Here is a 15,054-nt window from a genome sequence, read left to right as displayed (position 1 = left end):
ACAGTAGCTACAGTAATATCAAATAAGGCAGATGTCTCAACAAACAAAATTACCAGGAAAAAAGAGGAACAAGAGCCAGGCACGGTGGCTCACACTTGTAATCCCAGCACTTTGGGAGCCCGGCGGATCACCTGAGGTCAGGAGTTCGAGACCAGCCTGACCAACATGGTGAAAGCCTGTCTCTACTAAAAATACAAAAATTAGCTGGGCGTGGTGGCAGGTGCCTGTAATCTCAGCTACTGGGGAAGCTGAGGCAGGAGAATCGTGTGAACCTGGGAGGCAGAGGTTGTAGTGACCCAAAATCGTACCACTGCACTCCAGCCTGGGCAACAAGAAGGAAACTCCGTCTCAAAAAAAAAACAAAAAACAAAAAAACAAAAAACTGGGAAAGACTACATATACTAAAAGGGTCAGTCCACTAAGAAGATATAAAAATCCTAGCTATTCAATTCAACAAATAACAGGGCTTCAAAACATATAAAGTGAAAAAAGAAATAGACAAATCCACAATTACAGTTAAGGGTTCAAGATCCCTCTCTCAGTCATTAATAGAGTCACTAGACAGAAAATCAGCAAGGATACAGAAGAATTGAACAACACCATCAACAAACAAGATCTAATTGATATTTATGTATTTACGTAACAGTCCACTCAACAACAGAATACACACACATTCAAGTGCACCTGGAACATTCAACAATATAGACCAGATGCTGGATCATAAAACAAACCCTGACAAATTTAAAAGAATTAAAATCATACAGATTATGCTCTAGCCATAATGTAATCACACAGAAAAATAACAGGAAAATCTCTAAACACATGGAACCTTAAAAACATACTCCTTAAAAATCCACAGGTCAGGCCGGGCACAGTGGCTCACATCTGTAATCCCAGCACTTTGGGAGGCAGAGGCGGGCGGATCACAAGGTCAGGAGATTGAGACCATCCTGGCTAACACAGTGAAACCCCGTCTCTACTAAAAAAATACCAAAAAAAAAAAAAAAAAAAAATCAACCAGGCGTGGTGGCAAGCACCTGTAGTCTCAGCTACTCAGGAGGCTGAGGCAGAAGAATGGCGTAAACATGGGAGGCAAAGCTGTCAGTGAGCCAAGATTGTGCCACTGCACTCCAGACTGGGTGACAGAGCAAGACTCTGTATAAAAATAAATAAATAAGTAAATAAATAAAACCACATGTCAAACAGGAAGTATCAAGGGAAATTCTTAAAATACGCAGAACTGGATGAAAATTAAAATACAACATAACAAAATTTGTGGATACAGCTTAAGTAGTGCTTAGAGGGAAACTTGTAGCACTATTTATAATAGAAAATAAGAAAGTCTCCAATCAATCATCTACATTTTTGCCTCAAGAATCTAGAAAAAGTATAAAATAAATGCAAAGCAAGCAGAAAGAACGAAATTTAAAAAATCAGAAACCACTGCCTCAGGATCACGTGGACTTTGTCATGATGTTACTGTTCCCCTTAACTACTCTACAGAGAACTACTCTACAGATTATTGGACATTATAAAATGTTGTTTTCCATTTGAGATATTCTTTGAGGACATGGGGACTGATGCCAGTTGGTCTAAAGGACCCCACAAGCAGATTCACCAAAGAATGCAGTTTCCACACCCTGATAATTCCATGGCCCTTACCTCGACCAACTGACATCATCAATTTTCCAGCCCCTCACAATCCTGTTCCTTTCAAGACCCCAGCTCAGGCCAGGCATGGTGGCTCATGCCTGTAATCCCAGGACTTTGGGAAGCCAAGGTAGGCGGATCACCTGAGATCAGGAGCTCAAGACCAGCCTGGCCAACATGGTGAAACACTGTCTCCACTAAATATACAAAAACTTAGCCGGGCTTGGTGGCGTGCACTTGTAATCCCAGCTACTCAGGAGGCTGAGGCAGGAGAATCACTTGAACCTGGGAGGTGGAGGTTGCACTGAGCTGAGATTATGCAACTGCACTCCAGCCTGGACAACAGAGTGAGACTCCGTCTCAAATAAAAAAACAAAAAACCCAGCTCAGATCTCCTCGGGGAGATGGATTGAGGCCTCCTTCCACCTCCCTGCTGGGCTCCTGCCAGCATTAAACTCTTTCTCTGCTGCAAATCCTGCTGTCTCAGTGTATTGGCCTGTGGCCCCACAGCACCTGCTGAACCTGTTGGTCCAGTAACACCTGCAAACCACACACAGACATTAACAGGCTAAGAACAGAACCCCAGGAACAACTCTACACACACACTCCACAAGTTAGCTCAAATAAGCCAACTCCGCAAAACCCCACACAGCCAAGACTCAAGGTGAACTGATAATATGAACAGTTATCTGACAACCAGAGATATGGAATTGGTCATTTAAAAGCTTTAAAAACAGAAACTGACATGTTCATATGGTTTCACTGGAAAATTCCACAAAACATTCAAACAACGAGCACAAACTCTACAGAACCTCTTCTAAATATGAGAAGGCAACACTTCTCCACAGTTTATGAGCTCGGCTTCCCCCTGACGCCAGAACCAGACAAAAACAGGCCAAAAATAAGGAAACCGGCCACCAACATCCTCAAGAAGGCCAAGCCCAACAATAAGCATAGAGTGGGCCCAGGAGAACCAGGGAGAGGGGTCCGCAGCGGGAGGGCGGGGCCGCGCTCCGGAGAGCAAGGCTGGCTCTCTATCCTCGGCGGATATAACCCCCAGTCCCGGTACCACAATGACCCGACAGACAGGCAGGAGCCGCGACTCCGGGACCGGAACGCGGGCAGGGGCTGCACCTGGGCACGAGGGGCGGGGTCCTCACCTGGGCACGCGCGCCCCGCCCGCCAGAGACCGTTCCGGACGCCCGCGGCGCCTGCGCAGAGGGGCCCCACCTGCCCACGGTCCGCCGCCCAGGCAACCAGGCACGGCCGCCCCGGGAAGCTCGGCACCCACCCCCCGCCACCCTCACGCTTGCACCCCCGCCCGCCGGCGCACCCAGGTCGCGGTGAGGCCCTAGTCCGCTCTTCGCCCGGACCGCCTCCTCGCTCAGCACCAGCCGCGGACCAGCCCGCGCCATGTTTCAAACGGAGCCCTCGGACGGCGCCTGCGCGGCGGGCGGGGCAAGGCTAAGAGAGGGGCGGGACCTGCGTGGGCAGAACCAAGAGTCTGCGGGATGGGGCGGGGCCTGCGCGGCGGGGCGGGGAGAGGGGGCCGGGAGAGGGGCGGGACCTGCGTGGGCGGAACCAAGAGCCTGGCCGGGGGTCTACTGAATGGTGGTTCCGCCAGGCACTGGCTCCGCCACCCCAGTCCCCGCCCCAGATAGCGCCCCGTCAAGGCTTCCCTGGGCGCGGCCACCTTCTAGACCCCGGTCCTTGACACACGCCGTGTCCTCCCGGGAAAAGCCCGAGTAGGCGCGGTGGAATCTCGGCAGCTGGTGCGCGTGGGGACTCTTCCCCATCCACACTCCGCTCCCACCCTGAACCCCGCGCCCCGGGGATCCCCGACTCTCCTAGACTCCCCGCCACCCGACCCCCACGCGGGGACCCCTCCAGACCCCCCAGTACCCGCCCGGGGACTGTCTGCTGCACCTCCCGTCCAGCCCCGGGCCTCCCAGAGGTGGGCGGGAGCTGAACTTCTCCCCAGCCAGTCACTCCCCACGGCCGGTCCTTCTCCACCCCAGAGATGTCACCGTCCCAGCACTGTGGCTCATGGCTGACCGCGCCCTGGATGGTCTCCCTGTGTTTATCCCAGCGAGGTCCTTCTACAGAGCTTTCAAGGAAGACAGAGTTCAGCCTGTTCATTGGGAAGACTTTAATCCCACTCAGGACATCTACTGTGTCACTGTACCACTGTGGCCCAGCGCCTCGAGGAGTGAGTCCAAAGCCCTAGGGGTGTCCCCTCCCCGCCTTTCTCCTGGTGTCTAGGGGGCACCCAGAAACCCTCACCTCAGATTAGACCAGCTTGTTGGCAACGTCCCTGGTATTTCACAGCCTGGGGAGTGATATACAAGGCAGGGTAGTGGGGGGTACGTGTGGTGGTAGTAGACGAGGGTATACACAGAGGGTGTACACAGGGAGTGTGTAGGGATATGTGCAGAGGGTGTACACGGGTGTGTGTGCACAGTGTGTATAGAGAGTGTGTGCAGGGGCTGTACACTGGGTTGTGTGCAGATGGTGTAGGGGAGTGTGTAGGGGGTGTGTGCAGGGAGTGTGTGTGGATGGTGTAGGGGAGTGTGTAGGGGGTGTGTGCAGAGGTTGTAACGGGGTGTGCAGTAAGTGTACTCAATGTGTGCAGGGAGTGGGTGGATGGTGTAGGGGAGTGTGTAGGTGTGTGTGGATGGTGTAGGGGAGTGTATAGCGGGTGTGTGCAGAGGTTGTACACAGGGTGTGCAGTAGGTGTACTCAGAATGTATGCAGGGAGTGTGTGTGGTGTAGGGGAGTGTGTAGGGGGTGTGTACAGAGGTTGTACATGGGGTGTGCAGTAGGTGTACTCAGAATGTGTGCAGGGAGTGTGTGCAGAAGGTGTACATAGGGTGTATGCAGGAGGAGTGTGCAGAGGGTGTACATGTAGGGGGTGTGTGCAGAGTATACACAAGGAGTGTGTGCAGAGGATGCACACAGGGTCTGTGCAGGGAGTATGTGCAGGGGTACATAGGGAGTATGCAGGGGGTATATACAAGGTGTATGTGCAGGGGGTGTGTACAGAGGGTGTGTGCAAGGACTGTGTGCGGGGGTGTGTGCAACAGTGTGTGCAGGAGGTTTGTGCAGAGGGTGTGCAGGGGGTATACACAGGGTGTGTGCAGATGTGTGCATAGGTGTGTGCAGGGGGTATACAAGGTGTGTGAAGGTGTGTATGGAGGTGTGTGCAGGGAGTATACACAGGGTGTGTGTAGGAGGTGTCTGCAGAGGTGTGTGCAGGAGGTGTGTGCAGGGGATATGTGCAGGGAGTGTACACAGACTGTGCAGAGGCTATGTGCAGAGTGTGTGCAGAGGTGTGTGCAGGGGGTATACACAGGATTGTGCAAGAGGCGTGTGCAGAAGGTGTGTGCAGGGGATACGTGCAGGAGTGTACACAGGCTGTGTGTAGAGGTTATGTGCAGGGGGAGTGTGTACAGAGGTGTGTGCAGGGGGTGTACACAGTGGGTGGTGGCAGACGGTGGATGCAAGGCTGCATCTGCTCAGCCCAGGACGTTCTCTTGGTCCAGTGGTATTAAAGCACATTTGGCCAGATTGCCTTCATCAGATATTTGACAAGCTGCAAACCCGAGGGCATGCTGGTGTCCGAGGGTGTCTCTGTGCTGGCCTCAGCATGTGCAGCAAGAGCCAAGGCACGGCGGCCTGGCCCATCTCAGGCAGGTGCTCTGTGGGAGGATGGCTGTCTCCATGGACAATCCAGGGAGGTCAGCAAGGAGGAGCCCTGAGTTGGACTCGAGAGCTGTGGGAGCTGATGGCCCTCCTGGTGTCTGCCACAGCCCTTAGGTTGTGGGACACACAGCGTCATATTTAATCACCATTCATGGGGCCTGCTGAGCACTCAGCATTCCTGAGTGCAGATTGTCACACAACTTTCCAAAAATTACAAACCCAGATATGGCTCCATGACCCCTCCTGCAAGACTGTGAAGGAGTTCAGGGCACAGCTGAGCCCTCACACCCCCAGCCCCATCACTGCTCCTGGTGTGCACTGAGTGGAACTCTGTCCGGCCAGGAGACAGAGAATAGTGGACAGCATCCCGGCTCTGCAGAAGTATACAGCGGCAAACTAAAGGCCTCATGGGCCCTCACTCAACAGCAGTGGATTTTCAGGGCATAATACAGGCACCAAACACTGAGCCTCTTCCTCCTGGGCAGGTACCTGGCTGGCCAGACAGGGCAGGGCGGGGGTGAGTGGGACCTCAGTGGGCAGCTGGTCCAGGACAGAACCGCACAGGGATGTGATGGAAGTGCCCATGGGAACTTTGAAAACAATGCCTCTCTCTGCTCACCAAAGTATCCCAGCTTCACTGTAGAAAATATAGACACTACGGGCCGGGCGTCGTGGCCCTCGCCTGTAATCCAAGCACTTTGGGAGGCCGAGGCGGGCGGATCACGAGGTCAGGAGATCGAGACCATCCTGGCTAATACGGTGAAACCCCGTCTCTACTAAAAATACAAAAAATTAGCCGGGCGAGGTGGCAGGTGCCTGTAGTCCCAGCTATTCGGGAGGCTGAGGCAGGAGAACGGCGTGAACCCGGGAAGTGGAGCTTGCAGTGAGCCGAGATCGGGCCACTGCATTCCAGCCTGGGCAACAGAGCGAGACTCCGTGTCATGAAAAAAAAAGAAAAGAAAATATAGACACTACAGAAGGGCACCAAGATTCGATATGCTGCCCTACTGAGTTAACCCACACTAACATGCCCACATGTATCCTGCAGGTATTTCTCAAGCTTGTGCGTATTGACAGTCATGAGGTTATGCTAAGCATTGCCGCATGTATCTGCCACTACGTAGTCTTTAACATTGTTTATTAAACACTTTTAATGGTCACGTTAGATCATAAACCAAACCCAACTTTATTATCCTGTCTTCTGCGGCTGAACATTGTGTCTGTCTCCACTTCCTCATGGTGCTCACCTTGGTTGCCCACATCGTGAAGATCCATGGAGGCGTGGGAGCCATCTGGCCTGGAGTGGGGCCGCAAAAGGAGAGAGCCGTGGAGAAGCCTGGAAAGCGGAGGCAGGGGCTGAGGTAGCTGGGCTGGGCCCCATCAGCCTCATGGCAGCAGCACCTGCACAGGCCTGAGGTCCCCAGCAGCAGGGATGCTGTCTGTGGGCCCAGGGCTCCTCCATGGCTTTAGGGGCTTCCTGCCAGAGGAGGGGTCTAGTTCTCCTGGGAGGGGCCCCAAGACAGGAGTCCCCAGACATGGGCACGCCTCACCTCGGGTAGGGCCCCAACGCTTCAGCGGGTCTCGCTGGCTTCCAAAACCTAGACCAGAGGAAAGTGCATTGTGCCATGATCACCATGACCCCTCCCCTTCCCAGCGCACGCTCCCATGATGCACCATGACCACAATGACCCCATGGGCTACCTGCCACTTCCAAGGACTAATGGAGGCCTCTGTCCCCAGGTTCTATCCCGGGTTCCTCACAGGGCACCAGCCCTCAGGCCCAGTTAAAGTCTGGAGCGGCTCTTTAGGCCCACAGGCTCAGGCTGCTGTGGTAGGACCCAGGCGGGAGCTCGGTGTGCTGTCTCCCCAACAGATGCCCCTCCATAGCTTTCTAGAACATTCCAGGGAGGCTCCCAGGCCCTGAGCCTCAATCCTCAAGCCTGTGGGTCCCAGACTGCAGGCTCAGTGGGTCCTGCAGAGACCAGGCCAGCGGAAGGAAACAGGGAGACCCACGTGGTCAGAGAGGAGGGCTGGAGGTGCAGCCTGAGGGGCCTCTGATCTTTCTCTAAATGGAGCAGGGGTGGGAGGAGGCTGCGATGTGCAGTGAGGGGACTTGAGAGGGAAATGGGGGTCTCCACCCACCCCAGGGACGGGCGCTCACCCCAGGCACACCCAGCTCACAGCATCTAAGCCAGGGCTACGTAGAGCGGCTACACCCAAACCCAGCTGCCGCTGGGTGCCTGAGCCAAGCTCGGAGATGCGTCCTGCGTTGTCCTCTCTCCGCCCTGTGTTGAGAAGAAGACACGGGCGTCCAGCGTGGCCAGGCTGGACATCCACAGCCTAGCAGAGCGGCCTCGCCTGTGCTCATGTGGCCAGTGGAACTCGCGGCACACACCTTCGCACTGTGTCACGCTCAGTTCACGTGTACACGCTCACAGCCACAGCACAGTCAGTTCACACACCTGCTCACACTGCGTACATACACAGGTGTACGAGCACATGCACACTCGTGTACACGCTCACACACCCACACGCAGTCTCACACCCAGTTGCACACCCACACGTGGACCTGCATCCACCGGTACCCGTCACACACCCACACGTGGACCTCTATCCCACTCCAAGGCCTCTCCCCATACCCCTGGGCGGCAGGAGCCCAGCGGGTAGTGCAGAGGCGTGAACGAGGCTGAGGAGGCAGGGGGTACGAGCCACCTGCTGCTCACATCCTTCTCGAGAGGAAAGGAGGTGCCGGCCCACCCTGCCCACAGCTCCTAAACCTGATCCAGGGCCAGCCGCCCCTTTGCTGGTTTCAGTTCCTCCTTTATCCATTCATAAATGTTGAACAAAAGCGCTTTTTTCCCTCACGGTATCTCTAGCAGTTAAGATCAACATCAATATTTGAGAACTGTCAATATCGCATTTTACCCACTAACCTTCCCAAATGTGAAACGGGAAGGCATGCGTAGCCCTTGCTGGGCCGTTTCAGGTGAGCACAGTTGAGGGTGGGCTTGGGGGTTCCCTGCACCGTAACGTCTTGGGGGGGGTGGGGCCACACCTTCCAGCCTTGTCCGAGTGACAGGCCATGTGTGCAGTTTAGTTTACACCGTGGAGGAAGGGACAGTGAGGGCAGCGGGTGGGCCGCTGTGTCCTGGTCTCTGTCCCGCTGTGTGGCCGGGGAGGGACTGCGGCTGTCCGGTGTAGGTTGAAACACCGTCCATCGACATCTTTGGGGGATGCTGCTACTGCCCTTGACTCCTGCCCTTGTGTCTGGAAAGGAGAGACCTCAGAGGTAGTGGCCCGCAGCCTTCCAGTTGCAGGAGCTGGTGTGGGAAGGGGCATCCCCATGGCTGCGGGCCGGAGCCCTGTAACGATGGGAAGTTTCAGTGCCCTCATAGGAGTTGCCCTGGAGCAGGTACAGTTGGTCTGGGAGCTTGTGAACCACTTTGGGCTGCTGGGGCTGCACTGACAGCATGCATAGAGCCCAGCTATGAGTGGCGTGGCTGCAGGAGACATCCCGGAGACCCGAGGCAGGGTGGGCGGCTCTGCTATCACAGGACTGGGTCAGGACAGCTCAGCCCTTGCGGTCCTCGGCCAAGTGGTGCTCCACTCTGCCAGAGGCCCAGAGGTCTCCCACAGGCCTGCGGACCAGTGCCAGGCCCCACATCCCTGAACCACTCCCTCGCAGGGGCCGGGCCTCAGCTGGGGCGTATGGCACTGGGCGAGGTCAGAGGTGCCCCAAGCATGTGGCCTACAGGGGTTTGTCCAGAACAAATTCTCTCCTGGACCCGGGGGGGGGAAGTAGAGGCCAGCTGTTTCCTACAGTTTCCAACACCGGAAAGCCCAGGACTTCTCAGGGAAATCTTGGTTTCCAGCTTTTTCCGAAAGTGCCTGACAGGCGGGCATGCATGCCTCTCAGAAAAGCCCCCTAGCCCCTCAGGCACGGAGCCGTGACCCTCTCCCCAGGAAGGATGGGTGGGGCCAAGGCACTGCCACCACCTGGAGCCGCGTCTTCAGCCACCTGGCAGGAGCTGCGCCTGCACATGGCACCCGTGAACTCCAGCATCTTCCTCTGACCTCCCAGGCACTTGGCATCTTCCAGGGCTGCTGCCTCCTGAGCCCACCCGATATGGTTTGGGTGTTTGTCCCCTCAAATCTCATGTTGAAATGTAATTGTCAGTGCTGGAGGTGGGGGCTGGTAGGAGGTGTTTGGATTACAGGAGTGGGTCCCTCATGAATGACATGGGTCATCCCGTTGGTGATGAGTGAGTTCTCACTCTGGTAGATCTGGTAGTTTAAAAATGTGTAGTGGCCAGGCGCAGTGGCTCACACTTGTCATCCCAGCACTTTGGGCGACTGAGACGAGTGGATCACTTAAGGTCAGGAGTTCAAGACCAGCCTGGCCAACATGGCAAAACCCTGTCTCGACTAAAAACACAAAAATAATTAGCTGGGTGTGGTGGTGTGCACCTGTTATCCCAGCTACCTGGGGGGCTGAGGCAGGAGAATTGCTGGAACCTGGGAGACAGAGGTTGCAGTGAGCTGAGATCATGCCACTGCACTCCAGCCTGGGCAACAGAGTGACACCCCATCTCAATTTCTTTTTTAAAAAAGTGTGAGGTGTGAGGTGCCTTCCCCCCTGACTTGCTCCCCCCTTGCAATGTGAGGCACCTCCCCCCTCTAACTTGCTCTCCTCTCACAATGTGAGGCACCTCCCCCCTCTGACTTGCTCCCCCTCTCAAAATGTGAGGTGCCTCCCCCCTCTGACTTGCTCTGCCTCTCACAATGAGAGATGTCTCCTCCCTCTGACTTGCCCCCCTCTCACAATGCCATGCATCTGCTCCCCCTTTACCTTCCATCACAATTGGAAATTTCCTGAGGCCTCATCAGAAGCAGATCCTGGCACTATACTTCATGTACAGCCTACAAAACCGTGAGCCAATTAAACCTCTTTTCTTTATAAATTACCCAGTCTCAGGTTTTCTTTTTAGCAATGCAAGAATGGCCTAGTACACCGCCTCTGCCTCTCTTTCCACCGTCTGCTGTTAAACACAGGTTGATCAGGACCAGGGGCCAGTGTCAGATATAACCTGGCATCCTCTGCCAAGTCCCAGGCTTACCCCACTATGGCTTGGGGACCTGCAGCTGCTTGCTCCTCATCTCTGAGGCTTCGGGGAGCCCAGAGTTTAGAGTCCCTTAGGGCCAGGGCAGAGTGTTGCCTGGGGGCCACCAGCCTCAGGAAGCTCAAGGCCTCCTCCAAGCAGGAGTTCTCTCAGAGCCAGAGCCGCCCCACCCCATATGGCCCAGTGACCGTCACTCAAAGCTTACCTTTTCCTTGAGCCTCTGGTCAGTCGACAAGCCCTGACTGCTCCCTGGCCCCTGGCCACTGGCCATGTCCCCCCCCCCCCCCCCCCCACCCCCCTCGCTGACCAAGCTCCACCGCCTCAACCCCGCAGGCTCCAGGGCCACTTTGTGCTGCCACTGGGTGCATTCCGTTGGGCGAAGCTTTGTCGCTGAGGCCGGGGCTCAGCATCACAGCCTCTGTCGGTTCCCGCAGGCAGTGGACACGGTGGGTCCTCACTGTGAGGATCCCAGGCTCTGGGGGCCCAGACGCAGGTTTCTGGCTGGGCACACACTGGGGTGAGCAGGCTCCCTGGCTGTGTGGCCACGAACAAGCCCATCTCCGAACTCCAGTTTTCACATCTCTAAAAAATAAAAACAAGAGGGTCCTCAGGGGGACTGGCATTCCCAGCCCTCTTGGGCCTTGCCCATTTCTGGTGTAGAGGATGGAGCCATCTCTTACAGCTCAGACGGTGAGAAGCAAGCATGAGGCTACGGTGGCATTTTGGGGTAAAGTTTAGATTTTCCAGAAGAAGAAACAAGTGTAAGTGGCACACACCCTGTCCCCCTTCTGCTTTGCGCTGAACAGAGCTGTGATGTCTGAAACTGCAGCAGCCACCTTGGGATGATGAGGGCAAAGAAAATTGGCATCACAGCGGTGCCCAACCTGGGCTCCAAACCAAGGCCACTGCTACTAGGCCTAGACTGTGGCTAAGAGAAAGAAAACATGACAGCTGAGTGACTGTTGTGCCCAGTGCCTTCCTGTGGACCCTGGCATCTGCCGAGGTGGTGGGCACAGCATAGGTGGCACAGGTACATGTGAAGGTGCCTGTAAGAAGGCCTGGAAGGCGGCTGTGCCTGCCCAGCCGAGGGACCCCCTTTCTCCATGGGGAGATAGAGCCCCGGGGGGGGGCAGGAGCTGGAGCATAGGAGTAGCTGGAGCTGCGGAGGGGAGCTCTGGAGGACCCCACCTGCCCAGGGCTTGGACAAAGGGAGCCAGCTGCTGGGGACGTCCCTCCATCTGCTTGGATGGGGGAGCCAGCTGCTGGGGACATCCATCTGTCTGCTCAGACAGAGAGTGCTGGCTGCTGGGGACGTCCCTCTGTCTGCCCGGTGTCCAGCCTGGCTTGAGTCCAGGTCCAAGTAGTCTGTGTGGATGAAGGAGCGGGTCGGAGTGGGGAACAAAAGCCTGAAATGTAATCAGCTGGCTTCACGGCTATGGTGAGCGAGCAGGCCTCCTGCCTCCTGGTAGTCAGCACCGAGACTGCTGGAGCCAGCCTTGTCCTTAGAGGCAGCACCAGGAGAATGAAGTGCGGGTGAGAGAGGACCTTTGCTGCCCAGAGGCACGCGGTCTATTGGCTGCAGGTTTGTGCTCCTGCAGGAGTCATGGGTGGAACCCCAACCCCAGGGCGTGTGGAGTAGGGTCCTCCCAGTGGGATCAGTGCCCTCATAGGAGAGGGTTGTCCTCCCCTTCCTCTGTTGCACCAGGAAACCAGGAAGAGCCCTCAGCAGGGGGCCAGTCAGCTGGTGCCCGGATCTCTGGCTTCTACTCCAGAGTGGTGGGAAACCTGTGCCTGCAGCTCAGGTCGCCCATGTGTGATTTTCTGCTACGGCCACCTGAGCTGATTAAGACCTCCCCCCAAATCTGTGCAAAACCCCAGCGCTTTGAATGTCACCGATGAGGCAAAAGCTGTGATGAACGCAGGGATCTTGAGAAGTGCTTTTCCTGGGTTATCGGGGCGGGGGTCTAAATGCAGTCTTGCGTGTCCTTCTAAGAGACAGAAGAGAGACACAGAGAAGAGACACAGAGGAACCAGCCGTGGAGAGAGACAGCAGAAGCTGGAGGCAATGGGAGGATCCTGGCCCGGAGCCTCCAGAGCGGGTGGGGGCCGTGTCCCAGAAGCGTGAGAGTCCTGCGTGTTGTTCTGAGCCCCTAAAGCTGGGGTAACTTGTTCCAGCAGTCACGGGAAACTGACACGTCCCAAACACAGCCTGGCGAGAACATAGGGCTGAGACATCGTCTCCATCACACACCAACACACGAAGACTGACTGTGACGGGTGCTGCGCGTCTCACCCAGACCTCCGAAGGCATTTAGTTGAGTCCTGTTCTGACCTGAGGCCTGGCGCCTGGAGAGCCTTGTCCAGAACCGTCACGGAGTCCTGGGTCCTCGCTCCCCTCGGGAGCTGTGTGCTGGCCTGCACCTGGACAGAACAGGAGACACCAGCCTCCACTGCCAGGAAGGCCTAGGGTCCTCAGGGACCAAGAGGCAGGACACGGCCGCTCCCGGGGTCCTCGGGATGTCTGTGCGGCCTTCGCTACTTGAGCCCTGAGGCGCCATCCCCATGTGCCCTTCGGGCTGGTCCAGGAGGAGGCCCTGTGGCGGCCACAGACTTGGGGGACAAAGCCCCAGGAACTCAGAACCTTGTGGGTTTTGGAAGAGGAGCCATACAACAAGGTCTCGACGCCTGCAAGGAGCTGAATGGGGAGCCGTGCTAGGAAGGGAGCGCAGCAGACCCAGTACTCAAATGCTGATGCTACAAAATGCACCACGAGTTCCCCGAGCCGTGGGGATCGGGGCAGTGCTCTCCACAGACCGGAGCTGCAGGAGCTTGGTGGTGGCCAGCAGGTATGTCCCCGGCAGGTGCCGCGAGGGTGCCATCTTAGCCGAGAACCACCAGGCTCTGTGCCCATCTCACAGGGAGTGAAGGAGGCGGAGGGAGCCCCGGACTCACTGGGTTCTGACCCAGATCCTTCTTTTCTGCAGGGTGGAGTCCTCCTCCAAGAGAAGCCCAGGCCTGCGTTTGGGAGACCCAGGGACACCCAGGGCTGTCGCCTGCTCCTCTCTGGGGCTCAGGGGAGAGTTCATGCAGTGCCCAGTGTCCTCCCGCTGGGGTCTTCTTGACCCGAGGGGCGTCCATGTCCCCCAGCACCCCAAGGAAGAGAATGAGCTGTCTTTGGTGGGTGCTGTGCTATTTTCTGTCCTTATTTCACCCAGAACTCAATCCCTGCAAATGAATTTTGTCAAAGGCCCCTTTTCAGTATCAAGGAGCAGGAAGCAATATCCTTTAAAAACCGATTGGCCATACATTTCTGCTCATTAAATAAATATTTTTACTTTGGACTCGATTGATTTTTCAGACATGCAGAACAATGGGACTGACTCACCTGTGTGCAGCTGGGAGCCTCCTTCCTCCCTGGGGTCCTTTGAAGTCACAGTGAGGCGGCCACACCTGGTGCACAGGTGGAGCCCGGCCGATAGGCACCTGAATTCTCACCAACTTCACAGAGTGTTCAGAAATTGGCTCTCACTCGGCCGACACGTCCCCTTCCTGGATCCCTGGGGTGGGGTGCAAGGCATGGCATGCACCAGGGAGAAAAACGCCAAAGGGTGAAAACCAGCGGAGAGAGGGCCGAGAAAGGCTCCCCCACAGGCAGGTCAAGTAGAGAACCTGCAGTTCCACCACACCCGCCAGCCCCCGCCCAGGCAATCTCCCTGCTCTAGCATCTCAGCCTCAGCCTCTGATCCCTGACCGCCTTGCTCCCTGGTATCCAGAGCGAGGCCGGGACTCAGGGAGGGCCACACCGTTCACTTCTGTAAGGGAGCCTCTGTTCAGTCAGTCCTTCAACAAGCATGAATCCAGAGCCGCAGGCACTGCTGGTCCCATCCCAGGTGCTGGTCACGGAGCAGAGAAAGCTTGAGGGCTGTGGTGTCTACTGAGGGGGCAGATGACAAGCCAGGAACACGAGTCACAGCACACACTGGCGCAGCTGCAGGGAACTGGGCAGAGCCTGGCCAGGCACATGGGGCAGGCGGCTGCGGCCCTAACGCGGTGGTGGGTGCCACAGACCTTGTCAGAAGGTGTCTGAGCAGAGACATTTATTTGGTTTCATTATCGTATAGAACAGAACAGAAAACTCAAGACATGAGGCTGCACACCTACGCCCATCTGATCTTTGACAAGACCAACAAAAACAAGCCGCAGGGAAAGGACTCCCTGTCCAATAGATGGTTCTGGGATAACCAGCTCAGTCACAGGCAGAAGAAGGAAACTGGACTCTTACCTTTCCCCACAGACAAAAATCAACTCTAGATGGATTAAGGACTCAAATGCAAGACGTCAAACTATAAACATCCTGAAAGACAACCTAGGAAATGCTCTTCTTGACATTGGTGTCAGCAAAGAACTCTGGCTACGTCCTCAAAAGCAACTGCCACAAAAACAAAAAGACAAGTGAGACCTAATTAAACTAAAGAGCTTCTGCACAGCAGAGGAAACTGCCAGCAGAGGAAACACCCCTACAGAATGGGAGAAAATATTTGCAAACTATGCATCTGACAAAGGCCTAATATCCAGCATCTAT

At 55.9% G+C, this 15,054-nt stretch overlaps 1 protein-coding gene and 1 pseudogene across 2 annotated transcripts in view; one reads left to right on the top strand and one right to left on the bottom strand.

Moving 5' to 3' along the window:
• Nucleotides 1-3,158, bottom strand: part of CEP72 (centrosomal protein 72) — a 34,734-nt gene extending 31,576 nt beyond the window's left edge. For both annotated transcript variants that reach the window (XR_002726831.1, XM_023194584.1), the window contains exon 1: nt 2,984-3,158. Coding sequence is in view for 1 of the 2 variants with exons in the window: in XM_023194584.1 (XP_023050352.1) it covers nt 2,984-3,065 (82 nt within the window). In the remaining variant the exon portion in view is untranslated. The remainder of the gene's footprint in view (nt 1-2,983) is intronic.
• Nucleotides 3,159-13,034: 9,876 nt separating this feature from the next.
• LOC111527978 lies at nt 13,035-13,639 on the top strand (annotated as a pseudogene).
• The last annotated feature ends 1,415 nt before the right edge of the window (nt 13,640-15,054 follow it).

This window comes from Piliocolobus tephrosceles, chromosome 4 (assembly GCF_002776525.5).
Source record: "Piliocolobus tephrosceles isolate RC106 chromosome 4, ASM277652v3, whole genome shotgun sequence".
NCBI classification, from domain to species: domain Eukaryota; kingdom Metazoa; phylum Chordata; class Mammalia; order Primates; family Cercopithecidae; genus Piliocolobus; species Piliocolobus tephrosceles.
The sequence above is the reverse complement of the archived record's forward strand: the minus strand, read 5'-3'. Positions and strand labels throughout refer to the sequence as shown.